Genomic DNA, 23,698 nt, shown 5'->3' with positions numbered 1-23,698 from the left:
CTGGAACAATCCATCCATCCCTCATTGACCTCTTCTTCCTCTGACCTCCTGCCAGAATCGTCGATGTAGCACACGAAGGGATGCTGCTTTATTTGGCTTCTGACTTATTTTATAAGAATTCATTTTGTTTACTCAACTAGATTGCTTGGGGGTTGAAATGCCATTTCTATATCTACAAATGCAGAGTGCATTTGATAGCAGAGTGCCTGCTTAGCACATGGAGATACTCAATAGATACCTACTTACCAACCATTTTAAAAGGAAAAAAAATTGCAAAGCCCAATTATAGTGAGTAGTTATTTTCATTAAGAGTAAGACAAAATGTGAATTCCTGCAATACCATAGCACTTTCCTCCACACAGTTCTTAATCCTTTTCCACAGATTATCTCAGTTTGATAAAATGTTGGAATAGAAGGCAAGGAAGGGCAGAAGCTATAATTCCTAGGACTTTTATATTCCTCCTGGAAAGTGCACACACACAGAGGTAGCACCCTTGGTGGCTCAGACACTGATGCCAGCCTCACCTGTAGGAGTGGTACAATAGAGCCTGTTACCCAGGCCCATCTATATAGAACCCCCAATTACACAGAAGCATGATTCTTCATATATTAAAAGAAAGAGATGAGTTATTAAAAAAAAGATCAAGGATTTATTTCAAAATCTACCTCCTTGAAGGCTCTGCACTTACTACTAATTATAATAAGGAACATCTAATGAGGACTTACTATTGACCAAGAATCAAACAAAGTACTTTAAATACCGAATCTAATTCAATCATTACAAAAAACCTACAAAGTATTCATGACTATTATACTCATTTAATGTAGCAAAACTGAGACACCTAGAAGTAAAGCAACTTGCCCAAGATCACACAGTTTAGAGTCAGCATTTGAACTTAACCCTAACCCTAGCCCACACCCACATTATACAGTGTCAGTGCACAATGTCTATTCTCTGCTGGTAATACAGTATTTACCTGTAGATAATCACAATCATTAAAAATTTTCCTGGTACAGTATAGGCACTAAACTGAAATGCTGGCAACATATTACAAAGCTATGCACAATAAACTCTGAAGTGATAGAACTTTTAGATTGACCCTCCATTTAAAATCAACTGAACAGATCACCCTCCACCTCCAACTTTGCATTCTGGTTAATCAAGATTTTAATGTACTGCAGGAAAAAGAGAGTGAGGGAGGAGGCATTTGTTGATCCCGTTTTGCAGATTGAAAAACAAAAGCAATCTCATCAGTTTGTTGGAAATAGGAGATGGATTAATAATAGAAATTGGGAATAACTGAAATTTCATCCCAACCTACATGTGTAGAGCGCCTGAAAGGTGATCTGAGAGAAAACTGGGTACATGACCTTTGGTTATCACAGGTATAAAGTATTTTGAGCCATGTTGCAAGGAGGTCTGTTTGTTTAGCTTACTGACATTGGGAGAAGCAGAGATGAATTCATGTTGGTGAAGAACAATTCCACTGGTCACTATAAGGGCTGATAAAGCCAACATTCTCATTTACGTCACATTTTTTTTTGCCCACTGATCCTCAGAAACCCACGGGGAACCAGGGTTCTCTGAGGCTCTTACCTGGTGGTGAAGCTGACATTGCTCATCAGTCTTGGCTGTCCCCACATCATACAGTCATGTACCGTAGAATCAGAGAATTCCTTCATGCTGTTTTTCTTTACCATCCCTGTTGTCCCTGCAAGAACACAGCAATCTTAAAATGAGTCAGCATATCTTTCTGGAAGGTATTTTTGAACCCTCCCTACTGACTGAGACATTTCTAGGACCCTGGCTAGGGAGAGGATAGAGATCCTTAGCTACAGACTAATTCTAAGAGGATGGATTATAGAAATCTCTTTCATTTCCTTCTGCAGACTTAGTGGGTGGAAAATCATTGTGAGAATTTCAGTACCATATGGATGCTTAAATAAGCACCTACTGAGTTGCTGCTGTACCTTCCTAAGACATCAGCCCTCTGTCTCACGCAGGTGTAGCATCCAGGGAGCCTTCCTGCCATAGGCAGGGTCTGCAGCCATGTTTGGATTCCAAGAAGAGATCACTATACAAGTCCCCTTCTCCCCTTCTGCAGATACTACTCAGGCTGCAACTTAGTCTCAATGGATACTGCCTTTTACTTTATTTTTTCCTTCAAAGGATTCCTTTATTATTAATTTTAACTTTTGAAGACTCTTGACCTTACATGGGCTAGGTATCAAAACATTTGTGAATTTCCAAACCTGGAAATAACACAAAGGGAAATAATTTTCTCATCTGCAAAATGGGGATAATACTGGGACTTCAAAGGATGACTATAAGGATAAATGCAAGAATGTTTGAAATTTAATAACTAAATGAGCAATATGAAGCTGCTCTGAGATGGAAAAAAACTGACACATGAGCTGTTACTTCTTCCTGCACTCATATGTTGGTATTCCATCATGCCATTCTTATTCCAGAACCCAGATTCAACCTAGGAATCCTTTCAACACACTGGGCTAGGGTGTCATTATTGGTCGATAAGAACTGGCACTTAGTATTGTGATAAGAAGTTATCATTCTGAAGGATGCTTGGAAGTTAAATGCTTCTCTTTCACTCTTCAAGGACCCTGAATCATTGGCCTGTCTGAACCAGATTCCTGGGTGTTCAGAGATGCAGAACTGTCTGAGAAGAAGTTATCAAGGAGATGGACAAAGTCAAAGAATAGCCATCACTGTTATTCTTCTTCCTTGCCCACCCAAGTGGAGAAAAGAAACATGGCCTTTTCTTCCTGTGTCAATTTAAGAATCATCTGTGTACTAAGACTAAGACTACTTTTTGTTCATGTGGAACAAACCTTTAAACCCACACATCACCAGGTTTTAGACAATGGCCAGCAGAAAGAGCCACACAAACATCTTGGTTTCCCTCTTCTTTTGATGTAATGCTTTCTGACCCATTCTAATCCATGGAAAATATCAACTGAGTGAAAACACACTTCTGGAAGAAGAGAGACCTCCTTTGGATGTGTGATTTGTCAATGTACATCAGCAGTAACTGCATCGCATGGGTGTTCTAAGAGCCAGGTTTGGAATAAGATTGTTCCCTACCTGTAACCCTCAGATGCCTTCACTTATATATGGAGGCTTGATGGGGTTTTTCAGGTTGACTGGCATTTCCTTATTTCCTGGTTATCTTTTGCCCTGGGGGAAATGGCTCAGGGACAGAATATCTGAAGAAAATTCTGAGTGAGGACTGATGTGTCCACTGTCAGTCTTTAAAAGCTAGCCGCTGAGTACATGTGATAGAAGCTGAGCTATGGAATGCAAAAGGCAACATGCCCAAACTGGCTTAGGAACAATGGAACTTTCGGGAAGTCTCTGTTTTCTCAAAGCCTAACTAGGCAGCCAACATTTGCCAGGTATTAAAAAACAGGTGGGAGGGGATAAGTGGGTGAGGCGATTGCTAGGTGTGAACTACTCAACATTTTTGCTAAAGCTTTGAAACTTCCCTTGTGTCATTCTTAAGAAAATCTCTTCTAAAAACACATTAAAGATCTGTATGATCTTGGAAGCTTTCATAGTTATGGAAGTATGTGCTTGTGGGGGTCAGAAAGAGCAGCCTGTATGAGGGCCGACAGCACCTCTGGCATGGGCGGACTGCCTGAAGGCAAAAGGTGAACTGGCTCCGTGACCTCTTCTGGTCCCTTCCAACTCTAATTCTATAATCCTAAGGACCTTTGCAAAGTGTTCTCTTCAGCAGGTTGCAGACAGGGCAGTTAAGAACGTGCAACATCGGGGCGCCTGGGTGGCTCAGTTGTTTAAGCGACTGCCTTCGGCTCAGGTCATGATCCTGGAGTCCCGGGATCGAGTCCCACATCGGGCTCCCTGCTCAGCGGGGAGTCTGCTTCTCCCTCTGACCCTCTTCCCTCTCGTGCTCTCTATCTCTCATTCTCTCTCTCTCAAATAAATAAATAAAATCTTAAAAAAAAAGAACGTGAAACATCTTTTGTTGCCCTTGCCCCCAGTTTCTATGCTGCTTCAAACAATTGAGGAAAAAGCAAAGAATACCATCAAAATCAGAAGCCAAATTTCTCTCTCTCAAGGCAGTTAACAAGCAACTGAAGTTTCTCTGATTACATTCTAAGGTGGTTTGATCATTTTATTTAGTTATATTTTTATCTATGTACAGCTGACAGTGTGCAAGTATTTTTTCATTTTTAGGCAGGAAAAGAACAGAATGGATTTTTGCCTTATGCTCTAGCTACACTGTTAATGTCTTGTCATGGCTTCCTATGACCTCCCTACAGATATTTCAAAGGTTTCTAGATAAAACATTAGACTTCAAAAAGGACATGGCATCTAACATCTGTGGATGACTGAAAGAAAAAGGTCCCTATAAAAAGGCCAATATTTTGATTACGTTTCTCTCTTCTTCAAGAAGTGGTACCCTTGGAAGCTACAGGCAAGCATTTTCCTCTTTGGCATATGTGATAGGACTACATATGAAGACATGCCTCATATATATGATTTCCATATGGATAGTAGTAATTCTAACTCTATCTTCTTCAAGAAATCTTGTGACACCCCTAAAAAGTGATATCATATATTCTGGATAAGAACCACTACTCTAGGAGATGAAGAAGAAGCAGGACAACATATCAAGCCAGTGCCTTAGTCTTGCAAAAGGAAGGATAGCATTCAACCATCTGCTTATTTTTTTATTTATACATCCATTCATAATCAGAAGTTTTTTTCCAAGAAAATTATTATAGCCATGAAGGATGGCACGGATTGGCATAAAAAGAGGCTAGATCAAAGGAAACTAGCTCAGAAGCTATTATAATCACTGGGATGAGACATACAGAGGGCCACAGCTGAGGTGGAGATGGACACCAAGGACTGGAGAAAATGGAGCCCTGCCATCAATTATAGGATTAGAATAACAACTGTCATTAATATAGGAATACAAGGTATTTGTAGTTATCAAGTTGCTTTCCTTTTTATTGAAATTCAGTGGACATGTGGTCCCTGACCCTGCTTTAGAGAAAGAAGAGTCATCTAAGAACCCCTTCTATTCTCTCTCCTAGGGCCACTGGTACAGGAAGAGAGCTCTGACTAGACTTCAGAGCTGCTCAGGTAAGCCAAGCCAGGGAGACCAGCTGGTAGATTCATTAAGGAATTTCTATCTCAACTTTCTGGGTTTGGAGTTCTCCTCCCTGGGAAACAGTGGCTGGGGTGACTCCTGTCTTAAAGGGATCGATTTGTCTTGGATATTAATGAAAAAGGTGACTCAGGGACAAACCTAAAGAGAACTGTGAAATGGGGTAAACTTAAATTTGGACCATGGATCCAAACCATTCGTATCATTGCCTCCTGTCCTTGACTCCTTTCACATCCTCTTTCCAATTTCCTTTTCAAAATTCTTCTCTCCTTTAGGTGTGACTCCAGGGCAAAAATTAACACTTTAATGAGGACTCTAAAACCAGTGCTCAGGGGGTGGAGATTAGGGAAATCTGGACACAACTTTCCCCAGGACCATTTTCCTATTGCCCATCTGTATGCCACCCCAGTGCATACAGAATTTCCTGTAAGCTCCACCTTGTCCTGGTTGAGGACCACAGCTCTACAACCTGAGGCATCAGAGTTTCAGTGGTGAAATAGCAGGCAGTGAACTGTATAGTTAGGGCTGGAGAAGTTCCTGCCCAATAATTTATCCAGCTATAGTAAGCAGAAAAACAGAAAGATAACTACTCCTCCTGATCTGAAGGCTAGTCCTGCTAGTCTTCCTGCTCTGAACCCCAAAACATCAGGGAATGGGTTAAAATAAGGATAATTCACTAGGACTTCTCTGCCAATTCTTATTTCATCTGCATTTCATTGATGAGAAAAGAAATAATGAGATTCTTTTTGAGCTTATGTTCCCACGGGTAATATGATAATTAACATACATATACTTACTATTTTCCAGGTACTGGTCTTAATGCTTTTTATATTAATATGCTCAATTTGTATACTCTTTATGTGCTAACATTCTCATTTAATCTTCTGAGATATGTGATATTATTATCAGCATTTTACAGTAATCTGAAGCACAATGAGAGTTTGAAAAATTTGCTTAAAGCCACACAGCTAAGAGGTGACCAATGCAGAATCCATACTCTTCACTACCACACTACGCTGCCTCTCCAAAATGTTAAGATTATGAATTTAAGTGGAGAAATGCTGGTGTGGTTTCAGCTTAGAAAAGTGCAAGTAATCAAAGGCAAGAGGGATTATAAATCACTGAACATCAGAATTGAAAAGGGCCATTGAGATGACAAGAACTGCCCAGTTTGGAAATAACGACAACACTGAGACCCCAAAAAGTAGCATGTCTTCCCTAAACCACAGTGAATCAGTGGCACAGTTGTTGTCAGCATTCAAGTCTTCTGAACTCTCAATTAGCATAGTAGGAGGAAGAAATTGGTGGGTCTCAGCAAACTCAATTAGCTCAAGAAAGAAATGGTTATTAGAAAAGAGTGGACTGGGGATACTCTGCATCGGGCTCTGAAACATGAAATATTCAACCTGAAATTTCTACTAATCCAAAGATAGAAAATTTTTCTATTTTGCTATCTTTCTTCACTCCCTTCACTCTAGGTTCTTAAGTCCTTTTGAAAGTTAATTCGCTGGGGGGAATTTCCATATATTATTATGAGTTTTAAACCTATAAGGTCAAAGAGCCCCTTTCTACAGTGATGTCCTCTTCAGCACATTTTGACTAGAGCTCCCTCCAAATTCCTACACAAGGCCACTCCTTAGCCCAGACCCGTGAACGTTTCATGGTACTCTGCTGCCATCGTCTGGCAAACTGAAGTCAAGAACAGCTGACTCCACCCACTATTTCAGCATCTGGGTACCAGATTATCTGATAAGAGTTCTCCTGGACACAGGGGATAGGCGTGGCAGGGGTGGTGACTAAGGATCAGTGCCAGGCAGGAAGAAGAAACGATCCTATTAAGAGAAGAATCAAAGATTCTGAGAATTGTGATCACTACAGGGAAGCTCAAACATTTGATTATAGGTTGAAAATCTTACTAATTTATTCCCTAGATACTATTAAATGCATGTTACAGAGGTGGATAAAATTTGGCATATGTACAAATATGGCAGAGCCTTTCTGTTTATGCAAAAATCTTTTCCTCTTTTTACTAGAGCAACTTCCTGCTTTAAAATATATATAATAAGGGTGCCTGGGTGGCTCAGTTGGTTAAACGTCCAACTCTTGATTTTGTCTCAGGGTCCTGAGATCAAGCTCCACACAGCATGGAGCCTGCTTAAGATTCTCTCTCTCCATCTCCCTCTACCCCTCCCCACCCTGCTTGTGCACTCTCTCTTTCTTGCTCTCAAAAAATAAAATAAAAGTAAATAAAAGTAAAATAAAAAAATAGTAAAATCACTTAAAAGCTGATTTTAAGGGGGGTGATTATTAATTTTTATAAAACATTTTTTGTTTTGAAAAATGACTGAGAGAAGTGCATGCATATGAGTATGTATACCGAGCTTGCAAAAGTTTGACTTGTATACTGTGTTTACAGGAATACATCTACTATGTGAAACCATGCTAAAGTTTCATATATTATAAAGATACATGTAGTGAGATGATACTTTTAATGTATTATTTTTTCTTTCTTCACTCCTTTTTTTAATGGGATATTTATGTTATTTAGCCAGTCTCATCCCTTGCCTCAAGAAAGATTCATAGGTCATAGAACACAAAAAGAATCAATGTTTAGCTTCCGAATCCAAAATAGGGTCTTGAAGTCCATTTAATTCATAATCTTCAGATGCCCATTTAATTCACAATCTTCAGACTTAAGCATTCAGTGGCAACCCTACGGACAAAGGGATTTCAGGTTACCCTCATCCTAGATCACACCTAAGGCAGAATTTCTACAGTAAGAGAATCAAACCAAGAACACCAGAGGCTACTGCCACTGCCCAGTGCCCTGCTCAAAAAGCAAATGTGTAACCTTGAGAGAAGTGGGTCACTGTCCTGGCCTCCAGCTCTGGAGCAGTGGCTCAGACATTCTGCCCACAGGGAGAGGCAAGCCATTAGAACAGCAGGTGCTGAAACTCTTCCCAAGGGAGTTGGTTTTATTTGGAACAGTGTGGAAAAGTTCAAGCCCAAAGGTGCTCTTGAAAACAATGGTGATTTTGGTGGCAAACAATTAGGTTGAGATTGGTAGCTCCATGAGAGCAATAAGGTAAACCATAGGCCAGAGTTTACTACAGTGAGACAGGAAAAGAGACAGCTAATAAATGTTCTCTTTGGGTCAGAAAGGACCTCAAAGACAGGCCCCCCAAACTAGTCCTGCAATGGGACCCGCATTTAATTGAATAATACCTTAGAACAATATATGCCTGAGGTTATTGTCAAGAATAATAGAGTCAGCAGCAGCCAGTAGTACACCCCAAGAGCTGGGTATAATACCAACAGAGACAGAGAGATGAACAGAGAGATCAGGAAAGGAGACAATACAAAGAGCCCTATTAAAACCACCATCATTCCCAGGTGACCATGTGCCAGCTCAAGGCTGCACTCTGATGAGCAATATCAGAGCCTTAATGCTGCCAGGGGAATAGATTTCAATGAAATAGTCAATCCCAATTGCTAATTCATTAATTAAACAAGCAATGACAACAAGCCCTGGTGTCCAGAGTTGCTACAATATATTATCTAAAAGTCTAGTTTTCAACAAGACCAGCAAAATTATGAGATATGTAAAGAAACAGGAAAACATGAACCATACACAGGGGTTAAAAAAAAAAAAACAGACAATAGAAATGGTCTGAGCAAGGGTCCAGATGTCACACTTAGCAGACAAACTCTTCAGAGCAGCTATTATAAATGTGTTCAAAGAATTTTAAAAACCATGATTCAAGAAATAAAGAAAGGCATGATGACAATGTCTTTTCAAAGAGACGATAATAAACAGATAGAAATTATAAAAAAAGAACCCAATGGAAATTCTATACTTGAAAAGTACACTAATTGAAGAGGGGTTAATGGACTGAGTGTGTCCCTCAAATTCACATGTCTCCTTGTAACCTCAGAATGTGACTGCCATGAGCTGAACTGTGTCCTTCCCAAATTCACATGTTGAAGCCCTAACTCCCAGTGTGACTGTATATGGAGATGGAGCCTTTACAGCAGTAATGGAGGCCAAATGAGGACCCTGATCTGATAGGATTAGTGTCCTTATAAGAAGAGGAAATGAGACCAGAGCTTCTCTCTGCCATATGAGGACACTGGGGGGAAGGTGGCCATCTATAATCCAGGAACAGACCTCTCTCCAGGAACTGAGTTGGCTGGTACCTTGATCTTGGACTTCCAGCCTCCAAAACTGTGAGAAAATAAATTCCTCTTGATTAAGCCATCCCAGTCCATGGTATTTTGTTTTGGCCACCCAAGCTGCATACTACAGTGACCTTAAATGGAAATGACATCTCTGCAGATGTAATTAGTTAGGAATCTCAAGATGAAATCATCCTGGATTTTGGATGAGTTCTAAATCCAAAACTGGTGTCCTTAAAAGAAGAAGAGAACACAGAGGAGAGACATAGGAAAGAGGGCCCTATGAAGACAGAGGCAGGTTTCAGTGATGCCAGCACAGGCAAGGGCCACCAGCAGCCTCTAGAGCTGGAAGAGGCAAGGAAGGATTCTCCTGAGAGCCTTCAGAAGGAGTGTGGCCCTGCTGAAACCTTGACTTCAGACTTTCGCCTCAGAACTGGAACAGAATATCTGTTGTTTGAAGCTACCCAGTTTAGGGTAATTTGTTATGACAGGTCCAGGAAATAAATCAAGGGGCTTATGATAGGCACAAAATACACTCTCCCCCAAAGATGTCCATGTCCTAATCTCTAGAACCTGTATGTCATGTTATATATGGTGAGGGGGATTCAAGGTTGCAAATGAAAAGGCGCTAATCAGCTCACCTTGAAAGATTTTCCCGGATTAACCAGGTGGCTCAGTGTAATCACAGGAGTTCTTTCAATGTGGAACAGGGAAGCAGAAGATCCAGAGTCAGAGAAGGTAATGTGATGATGGAAGCAGAGTCTGAGTGATGAGATATGAGAAAGATCTGACCAGATCTGGCTTTAAAGACAGAAGGAGGCCATGAGCCAAGGAGTACAGACAGCTTCTACAATCTGAGTAAGCAAGGCCATGGATTCTTGCTTAGAACTTCCATAAGGACCCCTGCCGGGTAGACCCATTTTAGACTTGAATGACAAAATAATGTTAATTTATCACAAAGCCACTAAATGTGTGGTAATTTGTTACAGTAGCAATTGGAAACTAATGCGGGGCCCAGCAATAGATTTGAATTGCCAGAAGAAAAAAATCAGCAAATATAGGACAGACAGAGACTGCAATCCAAAAGAGCAAGAGCAAAAGAGAGAGAGACAGACAGACAGAGAGACAGAGAGTTCAGAGAAGGAAGAAAAATAATTCCAGAAATATGTGGATCCCCATTAAGTGTACTATACACATGTAAAGATAGGACCAATTAGAGGGAAGAGAGATGGAGGAGAAAAAAATACTCAAATAAATAATGAATTAAATCTTCTCAAATTTGATGAAAAATATTAATCTATATATATGGGCACACCTCAGAAGTATTGTGGGTTTGGTTCCAGACCACTTTAAGAAAGCAGATATCACAGTAAAGCAAGTCAATGAATTTTTTGGTTTCCTAGTGCATATATAAGTTATATCTATGCTATACTATGGTCTAAGTGTACAATAGCATTATGTTTTAAAAAAGTACTTAATTAAAAAAATACTTTATTGCTAAATAATGCTACTCATCATGTGAGCTTACAGTGAATCACAATGTTTTTGCTGATAAAGGGGCTTGCCTTGATGCTGATGGCTGCTGACTAATCAGAGTGGTAGTTGCTGAAGGTTGGGGTATCTGTAGCAATTTCTTAAAATAAAACAATGAACTTTCCTGCATCAACTGACTCTTCCTTTTACTTGAACACATAGAAGCCATTTTAAGGTTATTAATTTTTTCTAATTTTAATATTGTGTCTCTGGGAATAAGGCCTAAGGATAAGGAGTAGAGTAGCTGGTCAGTGGAGCAGTCAGAACACATACCATACTTATCAATTAAGTTATATGTGTTATATGGGCATGGTCCATGACACCCAAAACAATTACAATAGTAACATTAAAGATCACTGATCACAGATCATCATAACAAACATAATAATACTAATAATACTAAAGTTTGAAATATTGTGAGATTTCCAAAATGTGACAGAGAAACATGAAGTGAGCAAATGCTGTTGGAAAAATGATGCCAACAGACTTGCTTCATGAAGTGTTGCCACAAAACTTCAATTTGTAAAAAATGCAATACCTGCAAAGTGCAATAAAGTAAAGCACAATAAAATGGGGTATATCTGTATTATTTTCCTATGAATGCTGTAACAAATTACCACAAAATGTTGGCTTAAAACAACATTCCTTTATTCTCTTACAGTTCTGGAGTTCAGAAGTCTGAAGTAATTTCCCCTGGGCTAAAATCAGGTCATTAAATTCCTTTCAGGGATTCTAGGGGATAATCCATCTCCTTGCCTTTTCCATCTACTAGAGTCTCCCTATATTCCTTGCCCTGTGGCCCTTTCTTCCATCTTCAAAGACAATGGCATAACATTTTCTCTCTCTGAATCAGCTTCCATCTGCTTCAACCACAAGCCCTTTTCTCTTCTTTACATAGTTGAATCTCTTCCTTCTGCCTCCCTTTCATAAAAACCTTTATAATTACATTTAGATTCCACATAGATAATCCAGGATAATCTGCCCATCTTAAGATCCTTGATTTAATCCCATCTGCAAAGTTCCTTTTGCCATATGAAAATAACATTCACAGGGTTCCAGGGGTTAGGGTATAGCTATTTTTGGTGGCCATTACTTAGTCTATTACATTACACATCCAAAGATATCAGTGAATTCCAAATAGGATAAACACAAAGATATCCAGACACAGACATATCATAAGAACAATGCTGAAAGTCAAAGACAAGAAGAAAATCTTGAAAGCAGCAAGAGACAGACACAACTTGATTTACAAGTGAAACCCAGTGAGATAGATTAACAGATGACTTCTCATCAGAAAGAATGAAGGCTAGAAGGTAATGGGATGATATACTCAAAGTGTTGAAATAAACTGTCAACCAAAAATTCTATACCCAGTAAAACTATCTCTCAAAAATGAAACTGAGCCACACACACACAAAAAAAATGATAAAGACTTCAAAAGTTTGCCCCTCCATAAAAACAAAGAATAAACTGACAAAAATGGTCAGAATTAAGTTTTTCAGAATTCTGAAAACTAACCAGCACTGACCCAAGAAAAATTAGTCCAGAAAAATGAGTATATCTCAGTAAAAACAGCAATATTTGTGGTGTTTTAACTTATATTAGTACCATCTCCAACTCCCTAGCTAATTAGTATCCTTGAAAAATAATGCCATATATCTTGGTGCCAGAGGGAGTAGAGCAGAACTGCATTTCTTTCAAAGCCTTATTTTCAAAGAGGAGTCATTATTTGACTTGTGTGGTAGTTCCCTGGATGATCCTACTTGAATGGCTTGTCTTTTTCAACTTTATTTGAACTTACCTAGTTCTAAAATCCTCTACTCAGTAAGCTGTAGCAGGTTTTGGTATCACAGTTACCTGAGGCAATGGATAAAAGATAGGGCAAACAATAGACCAAATAAAAGTTTAAAGGGAAAATTGAAGAATGAGTTGTCCATAGGCACTTTAAAAAACTCTGAAACAGTTCTGAAAATGTAAACAAAAACGCACATGCCCAGGACTCCAGGACTATGTATAGATGTGTGCATGCTGAGAAGGCCCTAAGTTCTCACCTCTAACTGACTTTTATGTTCTGTGTAAGGAGGAAATGGAGGCTAAAACAGAGTTGTCAACTTCCTAGCTGAATATTGAAGGCATGCCTCAAAAAAACAAAATCACTTGACAAATACTGGGAGATTTATTGGTTGCAGGTATTTAACAAGATTTCTGTCTAATTATTAGATGGCCACTAAACTAACACAATAGAGAATTCAATGGCTACAAATGACAAAGATGCAGATATTATATAGCTCATAAAAGTCACGAAAATAATGACAACTACAACAATTAGTAACAACAAAAAACACTGGGGAATAAGGTGGGTGAAATCTGATTTCCATAATTACCACATTTATATTTGTAATGTCTAATTTTCAACAAAAAGTTATGAGACATGGAAAGAAACAGGAAAATATTATCCATACATAGGATGAAAAGCCATCAATAGATACTGTCCTGAGGAAGCCCAGGCATTGCTTTTACTAGTCAAAGACTTTAAATCTATTAAAAGTTATTTTAAGTATGTTCAGAGAACTAAGGCAAATTATAGTTAAAGAACTAAAGGAATATAAGAATGATGTCTCACAAAACAGAGAATACCAATAAAGAATTGCAGTTATTAGGGGCACCTGGGTGGCTCAGTCAGTTAAGCCTCTACCTTTGGCTCAGGTCATGATCTTGGGGTCCTGGGATTGAGCCCCACATTGGGCTCCCTGCTCAGCAGGGAGTTTGTTTCTTCCTTTCCCTCTGCTGCACCCCCCGCCCCAGCTTGTACTCTCTGTCTCTCTCGCTCTCTTTCAAATAAATAAATGAAATATTTAAAAAATTAAAAAATAAAAAAAAGTTAGAGTTATTAAAAAAAATAGGAATCCTGGAGTTGAAAAGTGTAATAACTGAAACAAAAAATTAGTGCAATTTGAGATCAAGTTTGAGGATGCTGAAAAAAGAATCAGCCAACTCAAAGATAGGTGGAGATTACCCAGTCTGAGTGACAGAATCAAAAATAAAGAAAGAAAAGTGAACAGAATCTGAGAGATCCTCTGGGATGCCATATAAAAATACCAACATCCACTTAATGAGAGTTGCAGAAGAAGAGAGAGAGAAAGGGCAGAAGGAATATTTGAGGAAATAATGTTCAAAAACTTCTCAGATTGGATGAAAAACATTAATCTACACAACCAAGAAGCTTAAAAATTCTAAATATGATAAATTAAAAAAGACCAACATCTAGACACTCTATAATCAAACTACTGAAACCCAAAGAAAAGGACAGAATCTTAAAAGCAGCAGGAAGTGACTCATCATGTACAAAGGATCCACAATAGGATTGACTGCTGATTTCTTATGAGAAACAATGGAGGCCAGTAAGCAGTAGGATGACATATGCAAAGTCCTGAATGAAAAAAATGCCCAGAAACAATTCTACATCTGCTAAAACTATCCTTCAAAAATGAATGATAAAGTAAGACATTTTAAGACTAAAAAAACCTAAGAGAGTTCATTGCTTTTAGACAAGCCCTGCATCAGATACTAATGAGAATCCTTGAATTTGAGATAAAAGGATACTAGTCAGTAACTAAAATCCACATGAAGAAATAAAGAGCACTGGTAAAGGTATATTCCCATAAGTAAATATAAAAGAAAATATAGGGTGTTTTGTTTGTTTGTAACCTCTTTTTTTTCTATCTGATTTAAAAGATGAATGTATAAAGCAATAATTGCAAATCTATGCTGATGGCCACATATATATAAAGATATAATTTGTGATGATAACCTAAAGAGAAGAAATGGAACTATATAAGAACATAGTTTTTATATACTATAGAAACTAACTTGACATTAATCCAAACAAGATTATTATACATTGTGATGTTAACAGCATATCCCAGGCCAACTACTAAGAAAATAACTAAAAAATATATATGAAAATAAATGGCAAGGGATTTAAAATGGTACATTAGAGGGGCGCCTGTGTTGCTCAGTTGTTAGGCGTCTGCCTTCTGCTCAGGTCAGGATCCCAGGGTCCTGGGATCAAGCCCCACATCGGGCTCCCTGCTCCATGGGAAGCCTGCTTCTCCCTCTCCCACTCCACCTGCTTGTGTTCCCTCTCTTGCTGTGTCTTTCTCTGTCAAATAAATAAAATCTTAAAAAAAGTAAAAAAAAAAATAAAATAAAATGGTACACTAGAAAATAACACAAAAGAAGGCAGTAATAAATGATTTCAGAAACAAAAAAGATGACATATAAAAAAACCCAACAAAAAAAGCAGTTGTAAATACTAACTTATCAGTAATTGCATTAAATGTGAATGAATTAAATTCTGCAATAAAGAAGCGGTGGGGGGCGGGGCCTGGGTGACTCAGTTGGTTAAGTGTTTGCCTTTGGCTCAGGTCATGATCCCAGGATCCTGGGATCAAGTCTCACTTCGGGCTCCCTGCTGGGCAGGGAGCTTGCTTCTCCCTCTCCCTCTGCCTGCCATTCCTTCTGCTTGTGCTCTCTCTCTATCACTCTCTCTCTCTATTAAATAAATAAAATCTTTAAAAAAATAAAACAAAATAAAGAAGCAGGGATTGGTAGAATGGAGAAAAAAAAAACATGATCCAACTGTATGCTGCATGCAAGATACATACTTTAGATTCAAAGACACTAATAGATTGAAAGAAAAAGGATGAAAAAAGATATTTCATGCAAATGGTAACCAAAAGAGGGCTGGAGTGGTTATGCTAATTTCATACAAAATAAAATTTAAGACAAATATTTACTAAAGACAAAGACATTTTATAAAGATAAAATGATTAATCTACCACTAAGATATAACAGACTCATAGGCACATAACAGTAGAAATTCAAAATACCTGATTCATAAAACTAACATATTTAAATGGGGAAACAGACAATTCAACAATAATAACTGGAACTTTAATACCTCACTTTCAATATCAGATAGAACAACTATCCATTGTTCTATCAGCAAGGATCAGCAAAGAAATATAAGACTTAAAAAAACCCTATAAACCAACTAGACCTAACAAACATCTATATAACATTCTACTCAGTGACAGAAGAATACATAGTCTTCTCAACTATACATTGAATATTTTCCAGGATAGATCATATAATAGTCCATAAAATAAGTATGAATAAATTTAAGGGAATTTAAATCATACAAAGTATGCTCTTCAACTACAACAAAATGAAATGAAAAATCAGTAACAAAGGAATTGGGGAAATTCATAAATATGTGGAAATAAAAAGAACACATGCCTAAATAACCAATGGGTCCTCCCTGTACAAATCACAAGTGAAATTATAAAATACTTTTAGATGAATGTGAAAATGCAAACACAACTCATCAAAAATATGACATGCCCCTAAAGAATACTTAGAGGAAATTTTATTGATATTAATGCCTTTATTTATTAAAAAAGAAAAAAAAGATCTAAAATCACATGACTTAATCTAACCTTTCATGTTAAGACATTGAGAAGAGAAAATTAACCCATATCAAGCTGAAAGAAGGAAATAATAAAAATTAGAGTATATATAATTTAATTAAAAGATTGAACAATAGTAGATAAAGATAAATTAAAATTGGTTCTTTGAAAAACCCAACAAAATTGACAAGCATTTTTGGCAAGACTGGCTACAAAAATGAGGAAATACTCATATTATTAGAATCATAAATGAATGAGCAGATATTAGGCAAGAAAATAAGTAAAAGGCCATAAAAAAGGTATTGGGGCTAATAAAACAAGTTCAGTAAGGTTGCAGAACACAAGATCAATACACAAAAATCAACTGTATTTCTATACCCTAACAATGAATCATCTGCAAACAGAACCAAGAAAACAATTTCAGGTGCACCTGAGTGGCTCAGTTGGTTAAGTGTTCAACTCTTGGTTTCAGCTCAGGTCATGATTTCAGGGTTATGAGACTGAGCCTCATGTAGGGCTCTGTGCTTAGCGTGGAGTCTCCCTTTGTGCCACACCCTCCCCCCTCTGCCCTGCTCATGTTCTTGCTCTCTCTCTAAAATAAAGAAATAAATAAAATCTTAAAAAAGGAAAACAATTGTATTTACAATAGCACTAAAAAGAAAAAATACTTAGGAATTAATTGAACACAAGTAGTATAAAACCTATTATCTGAAAATTATAAAATACCATTGAAGGAAATTACAGATATAAATAGATATAAAGACACCACATGTTCATGGGTCAGAAGACTCACTATTTTAATAGCAATATTTCCAAAACTGACCTACAGACTCAACACAATGCTAGTCAAAATCCCAGGTGGCTTATTTGCAGAAATTGGCATATTTATCCTAAAATTCATAAGGAAATGCAGGGACCCAGAATAATCAAAACAATCTTGGAAAAGAATAATAAACTTGGAGCACTCATATTTCTAAATTTCAAGACTTAATACAAAACTATGGTAGTTAAGTCAGTGTGGTACTGACACAAAGCTAGACATACAGATCAAAGAAATAAAACTGAGACTCAGAAATAAACCCACACATTTGCAGTCCATTGTTTTTTGACAAGTTTACCAAAAACAGTTCAATGGGGAAGTTTTTTGAAAAAAATGGTACTGGGACAACTGAATATTCACATTGAAAAAAATGAAGTTGGAGCCTTTCCTCATAATAAACATAAAAATCAACTCAAAATGGATCATTGACCTCCACGTAAGAACTAAAAACATAAAATTCTTAGAAAAAAATATTGGAGTAAATCTTTGGGACCTCAGGTTAGCTATTCCACAAAAACACAAGCAACAAAAGATAAAATACATCACTAGACTTCATCAAAATTTAAATTTTTGTACCTCAAATTGTATGAAGAAAAGAAGACAAACCATAAAATGGGAGAAAACATTGGCAGAACATACATCTGATAAGGGACATGTATTTAGAATATATAAAGACTGTATACAACTCAGTAATAAAAGACAACAACCCAATTTAAAAATGGGTAAAGGATCTGAATAGACATTTCGGAAGACATACAAATGGCCAATAATATCCTCATAAAAAGATGCTCAACCTCATTAGCGATTAGGACAATTCAAGCTAAAACCACAATAAGATACCAATTTACACCCATTAGGATGACTATTATTTAAAAAAAAAAGAAAAATTATTTTAAAAAAAGGATGTGGAGAAATTGGAACTCTTGTGTATTGCTGATGTGAATGTGAAACAATGTAGCTGCTATGGAAAACAGTATGGCAGTTTCTCAAAGAATTAAACATAGAATTAATATCTGATTTAGCAATTCTACTTTGGGTATATACAAAAAAAAATTGCAAGCAGGAACGCAAACAGATATCTGAGCACCAATAGTGGAAACAATTCAAATGTCCATCAACAGAGGAATGAATAAACAAAATGAAGTATATCCATACAATGTAATACTGTTCAGCCATAAAAAGAAATGAGGTATTGATACATGCTACAACATGGCTAAGTTAAGGGTGCCAGACACAAGAAGCCTCATGCTGTATGATTCCCATTTCATGAAATGGCCAAAACAGGCAAATCTATAGACACAGAAAGTAGACTATTGGTTGCCAGGGATGTGGGCAGAAGAGAGTGGGGAATAACCACTACTGGGTATGGAGTTCCTTTCTGAGTTATGGAAAATGTTCTAAAATTGTAGTCCTGGTTGCACAAATCTGTTTGCTCACTAAAACCCACTGAATTGTATGCTTTAAAAGTATTTATTTCATAGTATTTAAATTATATCTCAATAAGGCTATTGAAATATAAAAATGTTAGAGCCAGGATCCCTCAGAAAGGACCCAGTCCACTCCCCCCATACCCAACACACACACAACTTGTGTTTCAGGTTGGTGAGGGGTGGCTGGACAAGAAAAATATGATAGCTTTAGTGGTGTGCAAGGGGGAAAAATGAGAGATGTGTTTTCCATTTTCATATGGATTTTCATATGCTTAGAAGAGTATTTGGTAACAATGCAAGATGACTATGGAGGAGGAGACAAGGCAGCAAGTGGGCTTAAGCAGAGAGAAGGCCTGAGAGGGCTCCCACCTTCTGACATGCATATATGTACTCCAGGAGACTGAAAATTCCGAAACAGCTGAGAGGCCAAAAGAACATATGGAATTAAAGACCAGGAGTACAGGAAAAGGGGCTTTGCAGATCTCAAAACCAGAGGCTATGTAGGGCAGGGATGATGGATTTCAGTAACAAGTGACAGATGGTGACTCAAAGCCAGGAAGAACTGATACTGTTTACTGATGGAGAGGTCACAGAAACTGACACTTACCAAGGGAATGAGGTACCTCAGGAACCAGGAAGGACTTGTATGAAAGGGTATCTTGCTGTCAACTATAAGAACAAGCATGGGGGTGCCTGGGTGGTTCAGTCAGTTAAGTGTCCAACTCTTGATTTAGACTCAGGTCATGATCTCAGGGTTGGCAGATCAAACCCCAACTGGGGCTCTGCACTGGGTGTGGAGTCTGCTTAAGATTCTCTCTCTCCCTCTCCCTCTCCCCCTCTCCCAACCCTCCTCTCATGCTTGCTCTCTATCTCTCAAAAAAAAAAACCACAAACAAAAACCCAACAACCATGATGTTGAGCAAATTTACTCCTACATTTAAATATAATACTGGGAAGAAGAAAAGGATAAGTACCTTGGAGTTAAGAATAGTCCTGATAGGAAATTCAAATTTTGAATTAAATTTAAATGCTGAAACACTAGGATTTTACCCACAGAATCTTAAAGTACTTGGAAGAGACTAAGTTTTAAACTCTAGGGGAAGAAGTTATCATGAGTGCTTGAGATAATTTCTCTTTTGCTGTTATAGGGTAGGGTTGTTGGTAAGCTATTGAGTTCAATTAGAGACAAGAGAAAAAATTATATTTCCTCATCACTGTGTCAGAATGAGTAAACTTTAAATCCCCTATAATCCATTCAGTAGACAGAGTACTCAAGGAATGGTACTGTTCCCAACAGTAGGAGAAATGATAATTATGTGACAAAATAGAAGTGTTACCTAACACTAGAGTGGGAACCATACTGCAAGATAAATATATCAAATCAATATATAGCACACCTTAAATTTACCAATATTGTCACATAAACATAGCTCAATAAAATATTTTTTTTTTTAAAGTGGACATGAGGTAGCTTTGTGACCAACCAAGCAGTCAGATACAGGTTGACCTTTGAGACTGAAGATGGGAAGACCACTGTGATGGAGTGAAAAGCAACGGGCTGAACGTCAGCAGGTCTGGTATTGAGTTCGGGGTTGCCTGCAATTGGCTCTTGACTTTGAACATCACTGAATCTCTTTTAGTACTCATTTGCTTGGCCTGTGAAGAAGTCTAACTAGATACCTAGCAAGATTTCTTCCAGCTCTAAAAGACTGATTCTCAGGTCTTGTATGCCCAGTTTGGGGAAATATCTGCCACTTCTTGGCCAAGTTCAAATGGGTATTATCTTTTAAGAGATAGAACTTCTCCTCTTTCTTTGGCCATGCCCCAAGAAGCTGGGCTGAGGGCAACCAGATATTAAGTGCAGTTACCTGGGAAGTGTCGATGGATCTTGGCTTTGCAGCTACATTTTTCAATTAGCTCAGGAGCAAAGATATCACTGTGACAGGTGGCACAGTAAAAGGAGGCTCTGGACAATAAAAGCAAATCAAGAATGACTTATATGAGGCTTAACACTAAGGAAGCATGGTGCTGACTCACTTTGTCTGCCATTAAGTTGCATTTGCTTTAGGACTTTCTCCACATAAAGTAATAAAAAAAATTACCTTATGACTTCCTTTGTAGATTCAGCAATAAAGAATCCTAGTGTGTTCTTACGCAGCCTAACTTGTGCAGGTGGATTTAGTAGCAGACCACTGGAAACAGAAAATAAAAATACAGTAATTTTCCCGTTTAATATCTGTGGCAATATTTGTTGTTTCATTCTGTCATTACCAATGGATTCTCTAAATTGTAGAGTTAATAAGACTCCATCCCCCTTTACTGCTAAACACAGTAGAAAAACTGCATTTGATTATATATCTTTGATTGGTGCTAAATATCCAGAAGGGAGTAAGGTCACAACATGATTGCTGAGTTGCACACAGCTGAGCTAAGGGTGAGCTCCTTCCTGGACTGTGTTCTGAATCTGAAATGGTTAAACCAACTCAGATGCATGAAGCCTTGCTAATTTAGGCTACCCAATGCCATGGCCACATGGTTGTAAGTCTTATGGTCATAGTAGTGGTGTTTATCCTTAGGCTACTTGCCCTTTAAAATTAAATTATGTCTAGTTAACCAGCTGGATTCAAAAGTTCCTTTTATTTGCCTATGCAATTTTTGAACTTGCATATTTCTTTTGACTTCATTTTTTTTTTCTATCTTGATTGCCAGATTTTTGAGATCAGGAACCACATGAATTGTTTCTATTCTATATGAACACTTTGATGTTCTCTTTCCGTATGGTTTGTGTGTTTGAAAATGACATCTTACAAATTTCACCCATGATACTCCTTGATGCAGTACTATATTACGACTATTTGAATTCCTCACATTTATTCCCATGTATGTCAGGCTATCCCATTTTTATTTCCTTTAATTCAGACCTCCAACACGATGAGGTCTTATAACCTTGAAACTACCATCACTTCATTTGCTCATGGTAAAAGTACTCCTTTACTCCTGTAAAACACTCCTTTTATATTAACATTGGAAAGAAGTGAAGTCTTAATTTGGGCAAAGTTATTCTGTTGTTAGGGTACTCCAAAGTAACTTGTGAGTGTAAGAGCCTTACAAAAATAAAAAGGGTTGTACCACAAAATCTCTTCCATACTATGTCAAGAGTAGAAAGATGCTGAGTAGCTGGGTTGAGGCTGTATTGAGGTAGTTTATTTTATTTTATTTTTTTAATTTATTTGACAGAGAGAGAGACAGTGAGAGAGGGAACACAAGCAGGGGGAGTGGGAGAGGGAGAAGCAGGCTTCCCACGGAGCAGGGAGCCTGATGCGGGGCTCAATCCCAAGACCCTGGGATCATGACCTGAGCTGAAGGCAGATGCTTAATGACTGAGCCACCCAGGCGCCCCTGTATTGAGGTAGTTTATTATCTGAGACATTGGATGGCATTCTCCAAATGTTTACTGACTGATATTAATGAGCAGAATAAATGCTTTTAACTTTGAAAGGAAAAGAATATGGATTTGTGCCCCCACCCCAGTATCATTGGCTGATGTTCACTAGCTTGCAAGCATAAACTTAGTTGTATCTTCGTATCTCTTATTTTTGAGGGAGTCACCTCTGAACTTATATTAAATATTTAGTTATGAATATACAGTCACAATAATAGCTGTGGTTGCATTTGAAAGAAGAGGTGAACTCCCTTTGAAGATTTTTCCAAACTGGCTTGATATCCTCTTCATGGATCATGGCCAATTGCTCTCTAGATAATGTTCACTACAGGAACAAACTTAGAACATTATCTGACTAGGGTCAGATCCAGCTTTATCTCTTAGCAGATGATAAATTATTCCCTAAGACAAATCCTTATGATTGTCAAAGGCTTTTTCAAGTTTTTTTTTAATATTTATTTACTTATTTATTTGAGAGAGAGGAGAGAGAGAGCATGAGCACATAAGCAGGGGGAAGGGCAGAGGGAGAGGGAGAGAGAGAATCTTAAGCAAGCTTCACCTAGCTTGGAGCCTGATGTGGGGCTCCATTTCACATCCCTGAGATCATGACCTGAGCTGAAATCAAGAGTCAGATGCTTAACTAAGCCATCCAGGTGCCCTGGGCTTTTCCAAGTTTTAAAGTCTGTTCAAGTGTATTAATTAGAAGAGAAAATAAAAGGTAAGAAAAGATGGGTTTCCCCTCCAGTTTTTCTGTATACTAGTCTAAATCCCAGCCATTGAGATGCCCTATTTTCCTTCCACTTATGGCTGTGGTAGATTTAGTACAATATAGTGATCAGAATCACCACTCCCATAGTCATGCTGAGTTAAGATGCTGGCTCTGCCACTTGGGACTGATGTGAGTTTGGGAAAATTTTAACTTTTCTGGGCATCATCTTCCTGCTCTGTAAAATGGGACTAAGAATTGTACCCATTGTTGTAGAGATTCAAGAGTTTATGTAAGTAAAGTGCTGTAGCACTGTTGGTCATGAACTAGCAATCGTGTAAGACTGTTGTTATCCAAATCAGGATTTAATCTCTTTAATTCACCTGACACTTCGGTGAGAAACCAAAGTTAAATGTAATTTGTATCAGGTTCCTCTTTCATTAGGGGTACATATGTGCTAGGTACTAAACAGCACCAGGATATCTTGAATATATGCGGAAATTAGTTGCCTAATAAATGTTTGTGTTTCTAGTCTGTGAAATCCCATAGTCATCCTAATGAAGTTTAAAGAAATCTAGGATGCTAAAGTTAGAAAGGACCTCAAGAGCATTTGGTGCAGTTTACAAATACCAGTGAAAAAACTGACTATATCATGGGGACTTTAAAAATTCTCTTGTCCCACCCTTCCAGATTTTGATTTTGTAAAATTCAGAGTGGGATTTTGGAATCTATATGCCTTTAAAGCTTTGCAAATAATTCCAATGCACAGCCCATGTTGCTGAAGGCCAAGTTCTGGGCCAGTCTAAAACCCAAATTGCCTGGCTTATCGTTCTAAGACTCCATCCTTTTTATGGTGACCTATTTCTGGCAGAGAGACCATTTGTGCACAGATTTAGATTCTGAGATTTTCTTGAGCACAGACATTCACCTGGGATTCTGGGCTTTAAGAGGACACTGCCCTGCC

At 37.9% G+C, this 23,698-nt stretch overlaps 1 protein-coding gene across 1 annotated transcript in view; it reads right to left on the bottom strand.

Moving 5' to 3' along the window:
• The window catches only part of KCNU1 (potassium calcium-activated channel subfamily U member 1), a 145,528-nt gene that overhangs the window by 65,874 nt on the left and 55,956 nt on the right, over positions 1-23,698 (bottom strand). Inside the window, exons 15-17 of the mRNA XM_073902636.1 lie at positions 20,689-20,778; positions 20,455-20,552; positions 1,598-1,730 (exon numbers count right to left, since the gene is read on the bottom strand). Coding sequence (XP_073758737.1) covers positions 1,598-1,730; positions 20,455-20,552; positions 20,689-20,778 — 321 coding nt within the window. The remainder of the gene's footprint in view (positions 1-1,597; positions 1,731-20,454; positions 20,553-20,688; positions 20,779-23,698) is intronic.

Source organism: Callorhinus ursinus, unplaced genomic scaffold (assembly GCF_003265705.2).
Source record: "Callorhinus ursinus isolate GAN/ISIS: 27379988/994484 unplaced genomic scaffold, GSC_fseal_2.0 scaffold17, whole genome shotgun sequence".
NCBI lineage: Eukaryota > Metazoa > Chordata > Mammalia > Carnivora > Otariidae > Callorhinus > Callorhinus ursinus.
The sequence above is the reverse complement of the archived record's forward strand: the minus strand, read 5'-3'. Positions and strand labels throughout refer to the sequence as shown.